General features: G+C 46.7%; 1 protein-coding gene across 1 annotated transcript in view; it reads right to left on the bottom strand.

The window, feature by feature from the left end:
• USP50 (ubiquitin specific peptidase 50) overlaps positions 1-14,013 on the bottom strand; it is a 48,882-nt gene extending 34,869 nt beyond the window's left edge. The window contains 5 exon segments of the mRNA XM_003952651.6: positions 3,371-3,513; positions 5,712-5,927; positions 8,252-8,447; positions 9,228-9,422; positions 13,864-14,013. Coding sequence (XP_003952700.2) covers positions 3,371-3,513; positions 5,712-5,927; positions 8,252-8,447; positions 9,228-9,422; positions 13,864-13,916 — 803 coding nt within the window. The 5' untranslated portion in view covers positions 13,917-14,013.
• Positions 14,014-15,267: the final 1,254 nt, after the last annotated feature.

Consider the following 15,267-nt stretch of genomic DNA (forward strand, 5'->3'; position numbering starts at 1 on the left):
AAACTAGAAAGAAATAACAGAAAGATAATTAGGAAATCCCCAAATACATGGAGATTAAACAACACACTTCTAAATAACACAAGTCAAAGAAGATAGCTTGAAAGAAATTTCAAAATGGGCTGGGCACAGTGGCTCACGCCTGTAATTCCAGCACTTTGGGAAGCCAAGGTGGGAGAATCTCTTGAGCCCAGGAGTTCAAGACCAGCCTAGGCAACATAGTGAGACATCAACTCTACAAAAAAATTTTAAAAATTAGCTGGGCATGGTCCTAGCTACATACCTTTATCCCAGGTATGCAAAGCTGGTCCTACATTGGAAAAATTAATGAAATCTATGACATAATTAAGTTAAAGGAAAAAAAATCACACACACAATCAAATCAACAGACACAGAAAAAGTGTCTGACAAAATCCAATACCCATCATGATAAAAACTCTCAGTAAACTAAGAATAGAGGAGAACTTCTTCAACTTAATAAAGAATGTCTACAAATAATCTACAGTAACATCATACTTAATGGTGAGTAACTAGAAGCTTTCCCACTACAGTCAGGAGCAAGGCAAGGATGTCCCCTCACCACTACTTTTCAACATTGTATTAGAAGTCCTAGCTAATGCAATAAGAAAGACAAGAAAATAACAGGTATAGAGACAGGGAAGTAAGAAATAAAACTGTCTTTGTCTACAGATGACATGATTGTATACGTTGAAAATCTGAAGGAATCAACAAAAAAACCTCTTGGAAATAATAAACAATTATAGCAAGATTGTAGGATACAAGATTAATATACAAAAAGTATATTACACATCAGCTTTGAACAAATGGAATTTGAAATTAAAAATATGGCTGGGCGTGGTGGCTCATGCCTGTAATCCCAGCACTTTGGGAGGCCAAGGTGGGTGGATCACCTAAGGTCAGGAGTTCAAGACCAGCCTGGCCAACATGATGAAACCGTGTCTCTACTGAAAATACAAAAACTAGTTGGGTATGGTGGTGCATGCCTATAATTCCAGCTACTCAGGAGGCTGAGACTGGAGAATCACTTGAATCTGGGAGGCAGAGACTGCAGTGAGCCGAGATCGTGCCACTGCATTCCAGCCTGGGCAACAGAGCAAGACTCCATCTCAAAAAAAAATTTAATTTAATTTAAAATGAATAAAAAAAAAAAACACAATACCATTCACATTAGCACCCTCAAAAATGAAATACTTAGTTATAAAATTAACAAAATATGTACAAGACCTATAGAAGGAAAACTAGAAAATTCTCATGAAATAAATCCAAGAAGAACCTAAATAGAGAGATATATTCTATATTCATGGATAAGAAGCTTCAATATTGTCAAGATGTCAGTTCTTCCCAACTTGATCTGTAAATACAATGCAATCCCAATCAAAATCCCAGCAACTTATTTTGTGGATATTGACAAAATGATTCTAAAGTTTATGGGGTGAGGTAAAAGATCCAGAGTAGCCAAAACTATACTGAAGGAAAACATAATTGGACTGACATTACCAAACTTCAAAACTTATTTTAAAACCAGAATAATCAAGACAATGTGGTATTGGTGAAAAAAAAATAGAAAAATAATGGTATAGACAAGAGAGCTCAGAAATGGACCCACAAAGATATAATCAACTGATCATTGACAAAGGAACAAAGGTAATACAATGGAGAAAAGATAACCTTTTTCAATAAATGGTGCTAGGACAACTGGACATCTACGTGAAAAAAAAAAAAGAAGAAGAAGAAGCCACACACAAACCTTACACCCTTCACAAAAATTAACTCAAATGGATCACAGACCAAAATGTAAAACAGAAAACTACAAAACTCCTGGAAGATAACACTGGAGAAAATCTAGATAATCTTGTGTTTGGCAATGACTTTTTAGCTACAACACCAAAGGCCTGCTTTACAAAGGAATTGATAAGCTGGACTCCATTAAAGTCAAAATTTTCTGCTCTACAAAACACTGTCAAGAGAATAAAAAACAAGCCATGGACTAAAAAAAAAAAAAAAGACACATCTGGTAAAGAACTGCTATTGAAAATATACAAGAAACTTGGCCAGGCACAGTGGCTCATGCCTATAATCCAAGCACTTTGGGAGACCGAGGTGGGCAGATCACCTGAGCTCAGGAGTTCGAGACCAGCCTGGGCAACATGGTGAAAACCTGTCTCTACCAAAAAAAAAAAATAAGAATTAGCTGGGCATGGTGGCGGGTGCCTGTAGTCCCAGCTACTCTGGAGGCTGAGGCAGGAGAATGGCTTGAACCAGGGAAGTGGAGGCTGCAAGAACCGAGATTTCACCACTGCACTCCAGTCTGGGTGACAAAGCGAGAGACTGAAGAAAAGAGGGGAGGGGAGGGGAGGGAGGGGAGGGGTGACAAAGCGAGAGACTGAAGAAAAGAGGGGAGGGGAGGGGAGAGGGGAGGGGAAGGGGGAGAGGAGGGGAGAGGGGAGGGGAGGGGGAGGGGAGGGGGAAGGGGGAGGGGGAGGGGAGGGGGAGGGGAGGGGGAAGGGGGAGGGGGAGGGAGGGGGAGGGGAGGGGGAGGGGAGGGGGAGGGGAGGGGAGAGGGAGGGGAGGGGGAGGGGAGGGAAGGGGAGGGGAGGGGAGGGTCTTAAAACTCAGCAATTAGAAAACCAACAACCTGGCTGGGTGTGGTGGCTCACGCCTATAATCCCAAAACTTTGGGAGACCGAGGTGGGTGGATCACGAGGTCAAGAGATCAGACCATCGTGGCCAACATGGTGAAACCCCATGTTTACCAAAAATACAAAAAAAATTAGCTGGGTGCGGTGGCATGCACCTGTAGTCCCAGCTACTTGGGAGGCTGAGGCAGGAGAATTGCTTGAACCTGGGAGGTGGAGGTTGCAGTGAGCTGAGATCACATCACTGCACTCCAGCCTGGCAACAGAGTGAGACTCTGTCTCAAAAAAAAAAAAAAAAAAGAAAGAAAGACAGAAAAAGAAAAGAAAAGAAAACCAACAACCCAATTTTTAAAATACGCCAAAGACTTTAACAGACCTTCATTGAAGTATCTTACCAGGGACTAGGGGGAGCAGGAATGTGGAGTTACTAAAGGTTACAGAGTTTCTGTTTGGGTGAGGAAGAAGTTTTAGAAATAGTGATGACGGTTGCACAACATTGTGAATAATTAATGCCAATGAATTGTATGATTAGAATTGCTAAAATGGCAAAGTTTTGTGTTATGCTGTATATATTTTATCACAATTTAAAAACAATAATGTAATATACCAAATATCATTGAATTGTATACTCTAAATGGGTGAATTATTGGCATGTGAATTATATCTCTATAAGGCTGTTCAAAAATATGTGCCCACAAAAATGTAAAAATCCATACCTTTTTAGGTGAAAAATAATTATTTTTGGTGCTTTGGAAATACTGGCCCTCACAGCAGTTTCTTGCTTGGTTTCACAAAAGGAGCAGTGAATTTCGTTGTTCCAGGTCAGTGCGTCTTGTTGAAAAAAACATTGGAGACAGTCCTGTTAAGGAAAAAAAGGATTTGGTGACCAAATTGGATCAACTGCAACCTGCGCTCTCTGTTTCTATTGGAACTTTGCAAATGCCGTGGAAATGTAGTTCTCAGTGCTTTTCTCAAAGTCAACAAATCCAGAAGATAACAGTCTCACTAGCTGCAGCCAGATACCTGTAAAATCCACCTAGAAGGTGTTTCTTTCTTGTTACTCAGATGGATTTGAGTGCCTACCTCACTTATAATCTAGAAATCAGGTTTTTTTGGTTTTTTGTTTTTTTTTTTTTTGAGATGGAGTCTCGCTCTGTCACACAGGCTGGAGTGCAGTGGCATGATCTCGGCTCACTGCAACCTCCACCTCCCAGTTCAAGCGATTCTCCTGCCTCAGCCTCCTGAGGAGCTGGGACTACAAGTGCGCACCACCAAGCCCAGCTAATCTTTATATTTTTAGTAGAAATGGGGTGATCTGCCTACCTTGGCCTCCCAAAGTGCTGAGATTACAGGCATTAAGCCACCACACCCAGCCTATACATCACCATTTTAACTTTTCTGGTTTTTTTCAGAATAATACTGATTTTGCAATTTTTTTTTTTTTTGAGACGGAGTCTCCCTCTGTCGCCAGGCTGAGTGCAGTGGCACGATCTTGGCTCACTGCAACCTCCACCTCCTGGGTTCAAGCGATTCTCCTGCCTCAGCCTCCAAGTAGCTGAGACTACAGGCGCGTGCCACCACACCCAGCTAATTTCTGTAGTTTTCATAGAGATGGGGTTTCACCATGTTGGCCGGGATAGTCTCGATCTCTTGACCTCGTGATCCGCCCGCCTTGGCCTCCCAAAGTGCTGGGATTACAGGCTTGAGCCTCCATGCCCAGCGACTTTGCAGTTTTCACCAGTGAAATCAGGCAGCTGCTTTATGCTATTCATCTCATTGCTAAAATGATCCGGTGACAAAAATGACTCTCAGGGTTTAGGGGTGGCCCATAATAAAGATAGCAGAACAGGGATAAATTAGACCCCATATCCATAGGAGAGATCCTCAGTGTGGCCAGCTCCGTGGTTCTGCAAACCATTAACTGGAAGAAGAAGAAGAGCGCAGATTTTGTCTGCAGAGGACCCACTAGCACCTTACTTAGAGTGTCTGGAATTTCTTTCCAACAATCTTTAGCAGTTTGAGCTGAGAAACAAAGCCCAGTGCTGAATAAGTAATAGGATTCTATTCTCCAATTCTGGTAGGTAAAACTTTTAGCAATAAAATGTGCTTTCGTAATTTAGGAAGAAAAAATGTAAATTTGCATAATTCTGCAAGAAAACTTATTGCTGTCTGCCCCTTGTTTGCTCCTTATTGCTGGCTGTCTTCTACTGCCACCCACCCCATGCCCACATCCCCAGTTACAGATTAACTTTTGGCATTGTGGTGAAGAAAATTTGAGAGGTAAACCAAGGCACTAGATTCCATTCTCTCTTTCCAAAACATTTCACAACTTTAGTCCAAAATATAAGAGCTCAAGACTAAGTCTAGAATGTTTTATATCTAGTTCCCAATCTGGGCCTTACAGACCTCTGGGGTAAGGGAGGGTCATAAACTTTTTGCAAGAAATTATAAATTTCTTTTATGCACAAATCTACCTCAATAGACTGAATAAACCCCACTATATTTCCAGTTTTACAATCAGGCTATTTCGTTGAGTACATTTAAAAATATGATTGAATTCCTAGGAACTTTTGGCCAGTATGTCCCTATAAAAAAAAAATACTGTCATCATGGACTTCCTCTTTCTTTTATTTATTTATTTACTTATTTGAGACAGAGACTCACTCTGTCGCCCAGGCTGGGGTGCAGTAGTGCGATCTTGGCTCACAACAACCTCCGCCTCCCGGGTTCAAGCGATTCTTATGGCTCAGTCTCCCAAATAGCTGGGATTACAGGTGCCCGCCACCATGTCCAACTAATTTTTGTATTTTTAGTAGAGACAGGGTTTCACCATGTTGGCCAGGCTGGTCTTCAGCTCCTGACCTCAGGTGATCCGCCTGCCTTGGCTTCCAAAAGTGCTCGGATTACAGGCATGAGCCACCGCGCTCAGTCTATTTTTTTTTTTAATTAAAGTTATAAAGCCGTCTCTCATACTAAACAAATGTAGGAAACAGCCCCGAGAAAATCCAGGGCTGAGAGTATAGCGAGACAAAGTGTCCAGGAATACTGCATTCCTACCCGAAGGGAGCATTCATATTTGGATGGAATGGGGAGTGAGAAGACAGTGAAGACTTCGTTCTTGTAGGTGCATTTCTCACACTTTAAACATACGATGCTATAATTGAGCTGCTCTTCAAACAGCTGGGTGATGACGGATGTCTCAGTGGTAATCCACTTCCTGCAGCATCTCTGAGTAGATCCTTTCTCATATGGTCTTCTCCGGGAGTAGTGGTACTGAATCAAGGAGCAAATTTCACCCAAATTAATTATTGGTTATTTAAAAAAGACTGTGGCAACATGGTGAGATCCTATCTCTATAAAAAAACCAAAAAATTAGCTAGGCATGGTGGCACACATTTGTGGTGCCAGCTACTCGGGAGGTTGAGGTTGGAGGATCAGTTGAGCCTAGGAGTTTGAGACTGCAGTGAGCCGTGTTAGCACTACTGCACTCCAGCCTGGGTGACAGAGTGAGACCATGTTTCCCAAAGAAAAGGAAAAGTTTTCAATAAAATGACTGATTTTTTTTTTCTATCAGAATGAGACATTGCTACCAGAAACCACTTAGTTTTGGATTCAGACAATAGAGTAAGATATCCTTGAAAGTATATATATCGTGTGATTTCTGATAATTCATATATTTTCCCTTTAGATGAAACAGAGGAATGATGACACTCTAACTCTGGTAAAACATATACCCATGGCCCCATAAGCTACCAGCCTTGGGAGCTAGTTTTTTCTGGAAGGGGGTAAGTAAGCTAAATTAGCATTAGTTCACTCAAGCAGATCTAAAGGTAAAATATTAAGAAATCCAATCTTTCCTGTCTCCAGTCCCTTCAGGTTACATTCTGCAGCCTTTACTCCTTTAACTTCTAGAAAACACTTTTTTAAAAGAGCAAATCTTGGCCAGGCATGGTGGCTAACATCTGTAATCGTAGTGCTTTGGGAGGCTGAGGCGGGAGGAGTTTGAGATCAGACTGGGAAACATAACAAAATCCTGTCTCTACGAGGTTAATTAAAAAAAAAAAAAGATAAGAGAGCAAATCTTAAATTTCTAAGGCACCCTGGTAGAACTAGCCTTGTGGCCTGGTTTGGATCCAGCTCATACTCAGCAACAGCATTTCTGGGGCACACCCTGAATTTTCAGTGATTTAAGAGCCTCAGTGGAGTATACATTTTGAAGATGCGTTAGCTCCACAGCTGGCTCTAATTTGGGGCTGTGCTCAGCATTCCACTTTTGCTTGCTCCTTTCATCACACTCTGCTGCCAAAGTCTTCCACCCTGACAGTAACTTAATTCCCCTAATTCCTACTTTGATCTTGGGAAACAGAATGCTGTTTGTTTCAGATTGGCTGTAGAAGAGGACACAAGTGATTTTTACTGCCCACTCACCTCTTTTCTTAAAAAAGTGCTGCCATGAATACGTTTTTTTTTTTTTTCCTTTTCGTTGTTGTTTTTTTTTTTTTTTTTGGAGACGGAGTCTTGCTCTGTCGTCCAGGCTGGAGTGCAGTGGCATGATCTCGGCTCACTGCAACCTCTGCCTCCTGAGTTTAAGCGATTCTTATGCCTCAGCCTCCCGAGTAGCTGGGACTGCAGGCGCCTGCCACCACGCCTGGCTAATTTTTGTATTTTTAGTAGAGACGGGGTTTCACCGTGTTAGCCAGGATGGTCTCGAACTCCTGACCTCAAGTGATCCACCCACCTTGGCCTCCTAAAGTGCTAGGATTACAGACGTGAACCACAGCGCCTGGCCATGAGTACTTTTTTATTACTCTAAATGAAAAATGGAACTGAGATCTGCCAATGAGAACAATTAATAGCTATAGTTTGCAACCTTTATGCTAACCATTCCCTGGGTATTAGAGGTGCAGTGAGGTAATGTTAGCAGAAGGACGTTGCATAAAGTCAAGGACACATTTTCAGAGAATGTGGGTCTCAGACCAAGGCTAACGGCAGTGAGTTTTGTAAATAAAGGCAAAACCTCTAGAGTAACTGATGATTTCATGTTTAATGAAATGTATGTCCTAATCGGTGATGAACTCAGGTTAGGCATGTTTGGTATGAGGATGAAACTTTGTAGTGCCTAGATCTGTTGCTTAATCTAATATCAAGCTTAATATTTTCATGGATTTGTAGGTCCCAAGAAAATTTAAGCTATAAAGTTCTATATGTTATTTCTCATGAGGAATATATTTTGCACTTTTAAAAACTAGTCCATTCAGCCTCTGTTTACAAAGAAAAGTAGATTAGTGTTTCCCACGCCTGGCTGACCACTGGAAATGCCAAGTAAGCTTTCCCAAAAGACATTCTAATTCATTACCCTTGGAGGATGTGCCTTAAAATCTGTGTTGTAAAATCTTCCCAGATGATTCTGATGACAAGTAAGTTTGGTAAATACAGCTACACATTCAAATACTAACTTGGATGTTCTCCATGGGACACCTAGCACAGTGCTTGGCACAAAGTAGACAATATTAATTGAACAAGTAAAATAATGAAAAATGGAAGCTGCTGATAAAGGTTCAGGACTATCCTATTTCAAGGTCATTAACTCTACTTACCTTTTTTAGAGCTTCATAAAGTTCATTTAGGACACAAATCAAGAATTCCTGAGCATCTTGTTGCATCTTTTTCGTAAATGCTGGGTAGAGGTTGCCAAGAGCTGACCAGAATATTTCTGGTGAGACACAGTCTGAGTCTCCCAGCCACATGTCTGTCATCAGGTAGGCAAAAGCAGTGGCAACTTCACTGCAATCGCTTGGAAGAAGAAAGGGATATGTTTCTGGCTGATTTAATGAAAAGAAGGCACCTAATCACCCAAGCTTAGGAAATTAGTCTCAAAATGGAAGAACGTGGTGTCTCATGCCTGTAACCTCAGCACTTTGGGAGACCAATGCAGGAGGATAGCTTGAGCCCCCAGAAGGTCGAGGCTGCAGTGAGCTGTGATCATACCACTATTTCACCCCAGCTTGGGTGACAGAACAAGGCTGTCTAAAAGAAAAAAAAGGAGGCCAGGCTCAGTGGCTCACACCTGTAATTCCAGCACTTTGGGGGGCCGAGGTGGTAGGTTGGGAGGGGTGGATCACTTGAGGTCAGGAGCTCAAGACCAGCCTGGCCAACATGGTGAAACCCCGTCTCTACTAAAAATACAAAAAAATACAAAAATACAAAAAAAATTAGCCAGGCATGGTGGCGCGTACCTGTAATCCCAGCTACTCAGGAGGCTGAGGTAGGAGAGTCGCTTGAACCCGAGGAACAGAGGTTGCAGGGAGCCAAGATCGCACCACTGCACTCCAGCCTGGGCAACAGAACGAGACCCTGTCTCAACAACGACAATAAAAAAAAAAAAAAAGAGCTGCATTCATTTCTTGGTTGCCCTTCCCACTTTTACTTACTCTAGCGTGTTATCTGGGAAGCTACAACCTCTACTGACTTGTTTGTTTACCTCTTAATAGGGATTCCAGAGTTCCTTCTCTAACCTCATCTGTGGGGAAGTGGGGGTAGGGGCTGGGCTGCAGGGAATGCAAATGGTCTTACTTTTGCAGAGCGGTGATATACTTTCCGGTGAGAAAGTATTCCACCAGCGGCAAGATGCTGCAGAGACACTGTAAGATGGCATTCACGCAGCATGTGTTGCCCAAGTTCCACAAGCCAGTGACACCCTGAAAATGGGGCTGGTTCCCATCAGCCTCCTTAACTGGAAGGGTATCATAGTAATCTGTGCACTCTGCACTGTGTTGGTGCCACATGGGAAGAAAGGGTTTTGAGAGAACAAAATATGTACAAATGACAATAAGCCTCTCTTAATATTATGAAATAAAGACGAGTTCTTAATAAGACTTCCTCCAAACACATTCCCTACCAAGGACAGGAAGTATTGGAACTTGGAGTCTAAAATTGTATTATGGCGGAGCATAGTGGCTCACACCTGTAATCCCAGCCCTTTGGGAGGTCAAGGTGGGAGGATTGCTTGAGGCCAGGAGTTTGAGACCAGCCAGGGTAACATAGTGAGATCTTGTCTCTATTACATAAATTAAATTAAATTAAATTAAAAACAAAATTACATAACTTAGACCAGAACTGTGAACAAGTACCTGAAGCCAAATAAGACAGATAAAAATTTCTTTCTAAAACTAAAGCAAGACAACTGACAACTTGCTGGGCAAGTAATTAAATTATTATTATTATTAATAGTTAATAAAACAATAGCTATCAGGTAGTGAGCCTGGCACTATTTAAGTACTTAACATGCATTTTCCCATTAAATCTTTCAACAATTGCGTAAGGTAGGAACAATTATTTTTACATCCCATTTTACAGATGAGATGTCAGGTTTAAATGATGTAGTCATTTACTCATGGGGTGTGTGGTGGTATGTAAAAAAAGGAATATCCACCTATCTGTTTACCTCCCTCCCTCTCTCCCAACATACCTATCCATTAAGATATTTGGATTTACATATATTAAGATTGTCTATATATATTGATTGTCTATATATGTGATATATATGTATAAATTTGTATATATATGTATGTATGGCATATATATTGAAGGCATAATATATACACATTAAGAGCATGAATATATATATCTTAAGAGCACACATATGTGTATATGTGTATGTATATAGCTATATACATATAAACACACACACACACATATACACGGAGAGGAGAAAGAGCACAGACTTTGTAAAAATATAGATCTTAGTTTAAATCCCAACTATGCTGTTTATTAATTATAGGATCTGGGATTCTATGTCCGTTTCTCATCTATAAAATAGGAATAATATCATCTGCCTGATAGGATGGTTGTGAGGATTATGCAGGTATCATGCAAGCTACTTGACACAGGTTCGTCTAAATGACAACTGAAAAAAATTTTTTTTTTCTTTTTTTTTTTTTTTCTTTTTTATTGATCATTCTTGGGTGTTTCTCGCAGAGGGGGATTTGGCAGGGTCACAGGACAATAGTGGAGGGAAGGTCAGCAGATAAACAAGTGAACAAAGGTCTCTGGTTTTCCTAGGCAGAGGACCCTGCGGCCTTCCGCAGTGTTTGTGTCCCTGGGTACTTGAGATTAAGGAGTGGTGATGACTCTTAACGAACATGCTGCCTTCAAGCATCTGTTTAACAAAGCACATCTTGCACCGCCCTTAATCCATTCAACCCTGAGTGGATACAGCACATGTTTCAGAGAGCACAGGGTTGGGGGTAAGGTCACAGATCAACAGGATCCCAAGGCAGAAGAATTTTTCTTAGTACAGAACAAAATGAAAAGTCTCCCATGTCTACCTCTTTCTACACAGACACAGCAACCATCCGATTTCTCAATCTTTTCCCCACCTTTCCCCCCTTTCTATTCCACAAAACCGCCATTGTCTTCATGGCCCGTTCTCAATGAGCTGTTGAGTACACCTCCCAGATGGGGTGGTGGCCGGGCAGAGGAGCTCCTCACTTCCCAGTAGGGGCGGCCGGGCAGAAGCGCCCCTCACCTCCCGGACAGGGCGGCTGGCCGGGTGGGGGGCCGACCCCCCCCACCTCCCTCCCGGACGGGGCGGCTGGCCGGGCGGGGGGCTGACCCCCCACCTCCCTCCCGGACAGGGCGGCTGGCCGGGCAGAGGGGCTCCTCACTTCCCAGTAGGGGCGGCCGGGCAGAGGCGCCCCTCACCTCCCGGACAGGGCGGCTGGCCGGGCGGGGGGCTGACCCCCACACCTCCCTCCCGGACGGGGCGGCTGGCCGGGCGGGGGGCTGACCCCCCCACCTCCCTCCCGGACGGGGCGGCTGGCCGGGCGGGGGGCTGACCCCCCCACCTCCCTCCCGGACGGGGCGGCTGGCCGGGCGGGGGGCTGACCCCCCACCTCCCTCCCGGACGGGGCGGCTGGCCGGGCGGGGGGCTGACCCCCCCACCTCCCTCCCGGACGGGGCGGCTGGCCGGGCGGGGGGCTGACCCCCCCACCTCCCTCCCGGACGGGGCGGCTGGCCGGGCGGGGGGCTGACCCCCCCACCTCCCTCCCGGACGGGGCGGCTGGCCGGGCAGAGGCGCCCCTCACCTCCCGGATGGGGCGGCTGGCCAGGCGGGGGGCTAACCCCCCCACCTCCCTCCCGGACGGGGCGGCTGGCCGGGCCGGGGGCTGACCCCCCCACCTCCCTCCCAGACAGAGCGGCTGGCCGGGCCGGGGGCTGACCCCCCACCTCCCTCCCAGACAGAGCGGCTGGCCGGGCAGAGGGGCTCCCCACCTCCCAGTAGGGGCGGCCGGGCAGAGGCGCCCCCCCCACCTCCTGGACAGGGCGGCTGGCCGGGCAGGGGGCTGATCCCCCCACCTCCCTCCCAGACGGGGTGGCTGGCCAGGCGGGGGGCTGATCCCCCCACCTCCCTCCCGGACGGGGCGGCTGGCCGGGCGGGGGGCTGACCCCCCCACCTCCCTCCCGGATGGGGCGGCTGGCCGGGAGGGGGGCTGACCCCCCCACCTCCCTCCCGGACGGGGCGGCTGGCCGGGCACAGGGGCTCCTCACTTCCCAGTAGGGGCGGCCGGGCAGAGGCACCCCTCGCCTCCCGGACGGGGCGGCTGGCCAGGCGGGGGGCTGACCCCCCCACCTCCCTCCCGGACGAGGCGGCTGGCCGGGCAGAGGGGCTCCTCACTTCCCGGTAGGGGCGGCCGGGCAGAGGTGCCCCTCACCTCCCGGACGGGGCGGCTGGCCGGGCGGGGGGCCGACCCCCCCCCCCGCCTCCCTCCCAGACGAGGAGGGAGGACGCTCCCCACTTCTCAGACGGGGTGGCTGCCGGGCGGAGGGGCCCCCCACCTCTCAGACGGGGCGGCTGCCAGGCAGAGGGCCTCCTCACCCCTCAGACAGGGCGGCCGGGCAGAGACACTCCTCACATCCCGGATGGGGCGGCAGGGCAGAGGTGCTCCCCACATCTCAGACGATGGGCGGCCGGGCAGAGACGCTCCTCACTTCCCAGATGTGATGGCGGCCGGGAAGAGGCGCTCCTCACTTCCTAGATGGGATGGCGGCCGGGCAGAGACGCTCCTCACTTTCCAGACTGGGCAGCCAGGCAGAGGGGCTCCTCACATCCCAGACGATGGGCGGTCAGGCGGAGACGCTCCTCACTTCCCAGACGGGGTGGCTGCCAGGCAGAGGCTGCAATCTCGGCACTTAGGGAGGCCAAGGCAGGCGGCTGGGAGGTGGTTGTAGCGAGCCGAGATCACGCCACTGCACTCCAGCCTGGGCGCCATTGAGCACTGAGTTAACGAGACTCCGTCTGCAATCCCGGCACCTCGGGAGGCCGAGGCTGGCGGATCACTCGCGGTCAGGAGCTGGAGACCAGCCCAACCGACACATCGAAACCCCGTCTCCACCAAAAAAACACGAAAACCAGTCAGGCGTGGCGGCGCACGCCTGCAATCGCAGGCACTCGGCAGGCTGAGGCAGGAGAATCGGGCAGGGAGGTTGCAGTGAGCTGAGATGGCAGCAGTACCGTCCAGCTTCGGCTCGGCATCAGAGGGAGACCGTGGAAAGAGGGGAGAGGGGAGAGGGGAGAGGGGGGAGGGGGGAGGGGAGAGGGGAGAGGGGAGAGGGAGCTCTATCTACCACACAGTCCTTCTCTGAATATGAGTCGGTCCCAAAAAATTTTTTTAAGTGATTGATCTAGGATGTCCTTCCCAGTAAGCTACAGGATTAGAGTGTTCATGTGAATTGCCCAGACCTGCCTGCACAGAGAGAACACTGAGGGTTCCGAAGGGGACCTCCTCTCCCTGCACAGAGCTTCCTCTTATAATTTTTTGTATTGTGCCAGGCAGCCTGGTATCTATGTCCTCTCGGATTTTTCTTTCCATATATTGTATCTAAAGTTGGGGCTCCGTGAGACAGTGACCTTACCTCATACATACTTTTAAGTACAGTTATGCCAGTTTGAAAAGTGTTCACTGTTATAAGAATGGTCATTTTCACTTTTACTCACTGATACCACAGGAGGTCCTAGACTGTCACCCTTTAGGAAGGACATGTATTTATTGCCAAGATATTAGGTACAATCTTCCTTCCTTTCCGGGGACCTTCCATGGGTCACACCTGGGAGAACCCTCCTGAATGCAGTGTGTGTCCCCTGACTCCTCTGAGCTTGACTTTCCCACCACTGGGCTAATCTAGAAAGCTGTAGTAGATCAAGGCTCACAGGACATGGTAGATACCGAAGTCATCTGCAGGGAGAGACGGCTGAGAAGTCATTTTAATGGAACCACGTTGGACTTTCGCTTCTATTCAGGAGCTACATCTATTCCTTTCAACTTCATTTCTCTGAGTCTGTTAACGCTGGCTTTTTGTTTTAAACAATTGATACGCTCCTCTCTCTTCCAGTAGCTGCAAACTGATTTTCACCTGTATCAGGCACCACTCCAACTTGGATTTTCCATACATCATAATCCTTTCCATTCACCTTCAAGATTCTAGCATGTTGCCATGAGACACTGTTACTGGGTTGTCTGAAATGTTTTAGAAAGATTAGGCTCCAGAGAATGAACTACACATATAACCTCTCTTCCTTCTTCCATCACTCAGTTTCTCTTGTGTATATATATATTACACACACACACACACACACTTACATGTGCACAAATATTTACCGCCACTGAGTTAGTGGACACTACGGCAACCCTGCCTGCTCTGGGCACTCATTCCCCCTTCCCAGCGACTACACCACACCTAGGAGCCCTGAGGGAATTTCCTCACCCCGGGGAGCGAGGATTTCCACTTCTATTCAGGAGCTAGATCTATCCGGACTGAATACCGGATCAGAAAAAAAAAATTGCCATAAAAGAACATTATGGGAACGATTGATGAAATTTGAATATGGATAATATGCAGATAGTTTTTTCTATTAATGTTGAATCTTCTGAATTTGATAAGATTGTACTGTGTTTATGCAAGGGGATGCCCTTGTTCTTAGAAAATACACACTGAAGTTTTTCGGGGCACAGGGGCATGATATATGCAACCTATTTTCAAACGGTTCAGGAAGCACACAGGGACAGGAGGACAGGAAGGAAGGGGACTGATAAAGCACATACGATAAAGCCAGTGCACCCACACGCCAGCAGTTGGTGAATCCGAGTGAAGGCCCACTAAAGAGCACTATTCTTGCAACTCTTCTGCAAGTTTAAAAAATTAAAAAGAGGCCGGGCGCATCGGCTCACGCCCGTAATCCCAGCACTTTGGGAGGCTGAGGCGGGAGGATCACGAGGTCAGGAGACAGAGACCATCCTGGCTAACACGGTGAAACCCCATCTCTACTAAAAATACAATTAGCTGGGCGTGGTGGCGGGCGCCTGTAGTCCCAGCTACTCGGGAAACTGAGGCAGAAGAATGACGTGAACCCGGGAGGCGGAGCTTGCCGTGAGCCGAGATCGCGCCACCGCACTCCAGCCTGGGCAACAAAGCGAAGACTCGGTCTCAAAAAAAGAAAAAAAAAAATTAAAAAGAAAGAATATATTACACATATTTTTTGCTAAAATGGATTTCTCTCCAGATATATGACTGGTAAGTCAAAAAAAGCAAGGTGTTGAAGAATCCATAGTATGCA

The sequence above is a fragment of the Pan troglodytes genome, chromosome 16 (genome assembly GCF_028858775.2).
Source record: "Pan troglodytes isolate AG18354 chromosome 16, NHGRI_mPanTro3-v2.0_pri, whole genome shotgun sequence".
Classification (NCBI taxonomy): Eukaryota; Metazoa; Chordata; class Mammalia; order Primates; family Hominidae; genus Pan; species Pan troglodytes.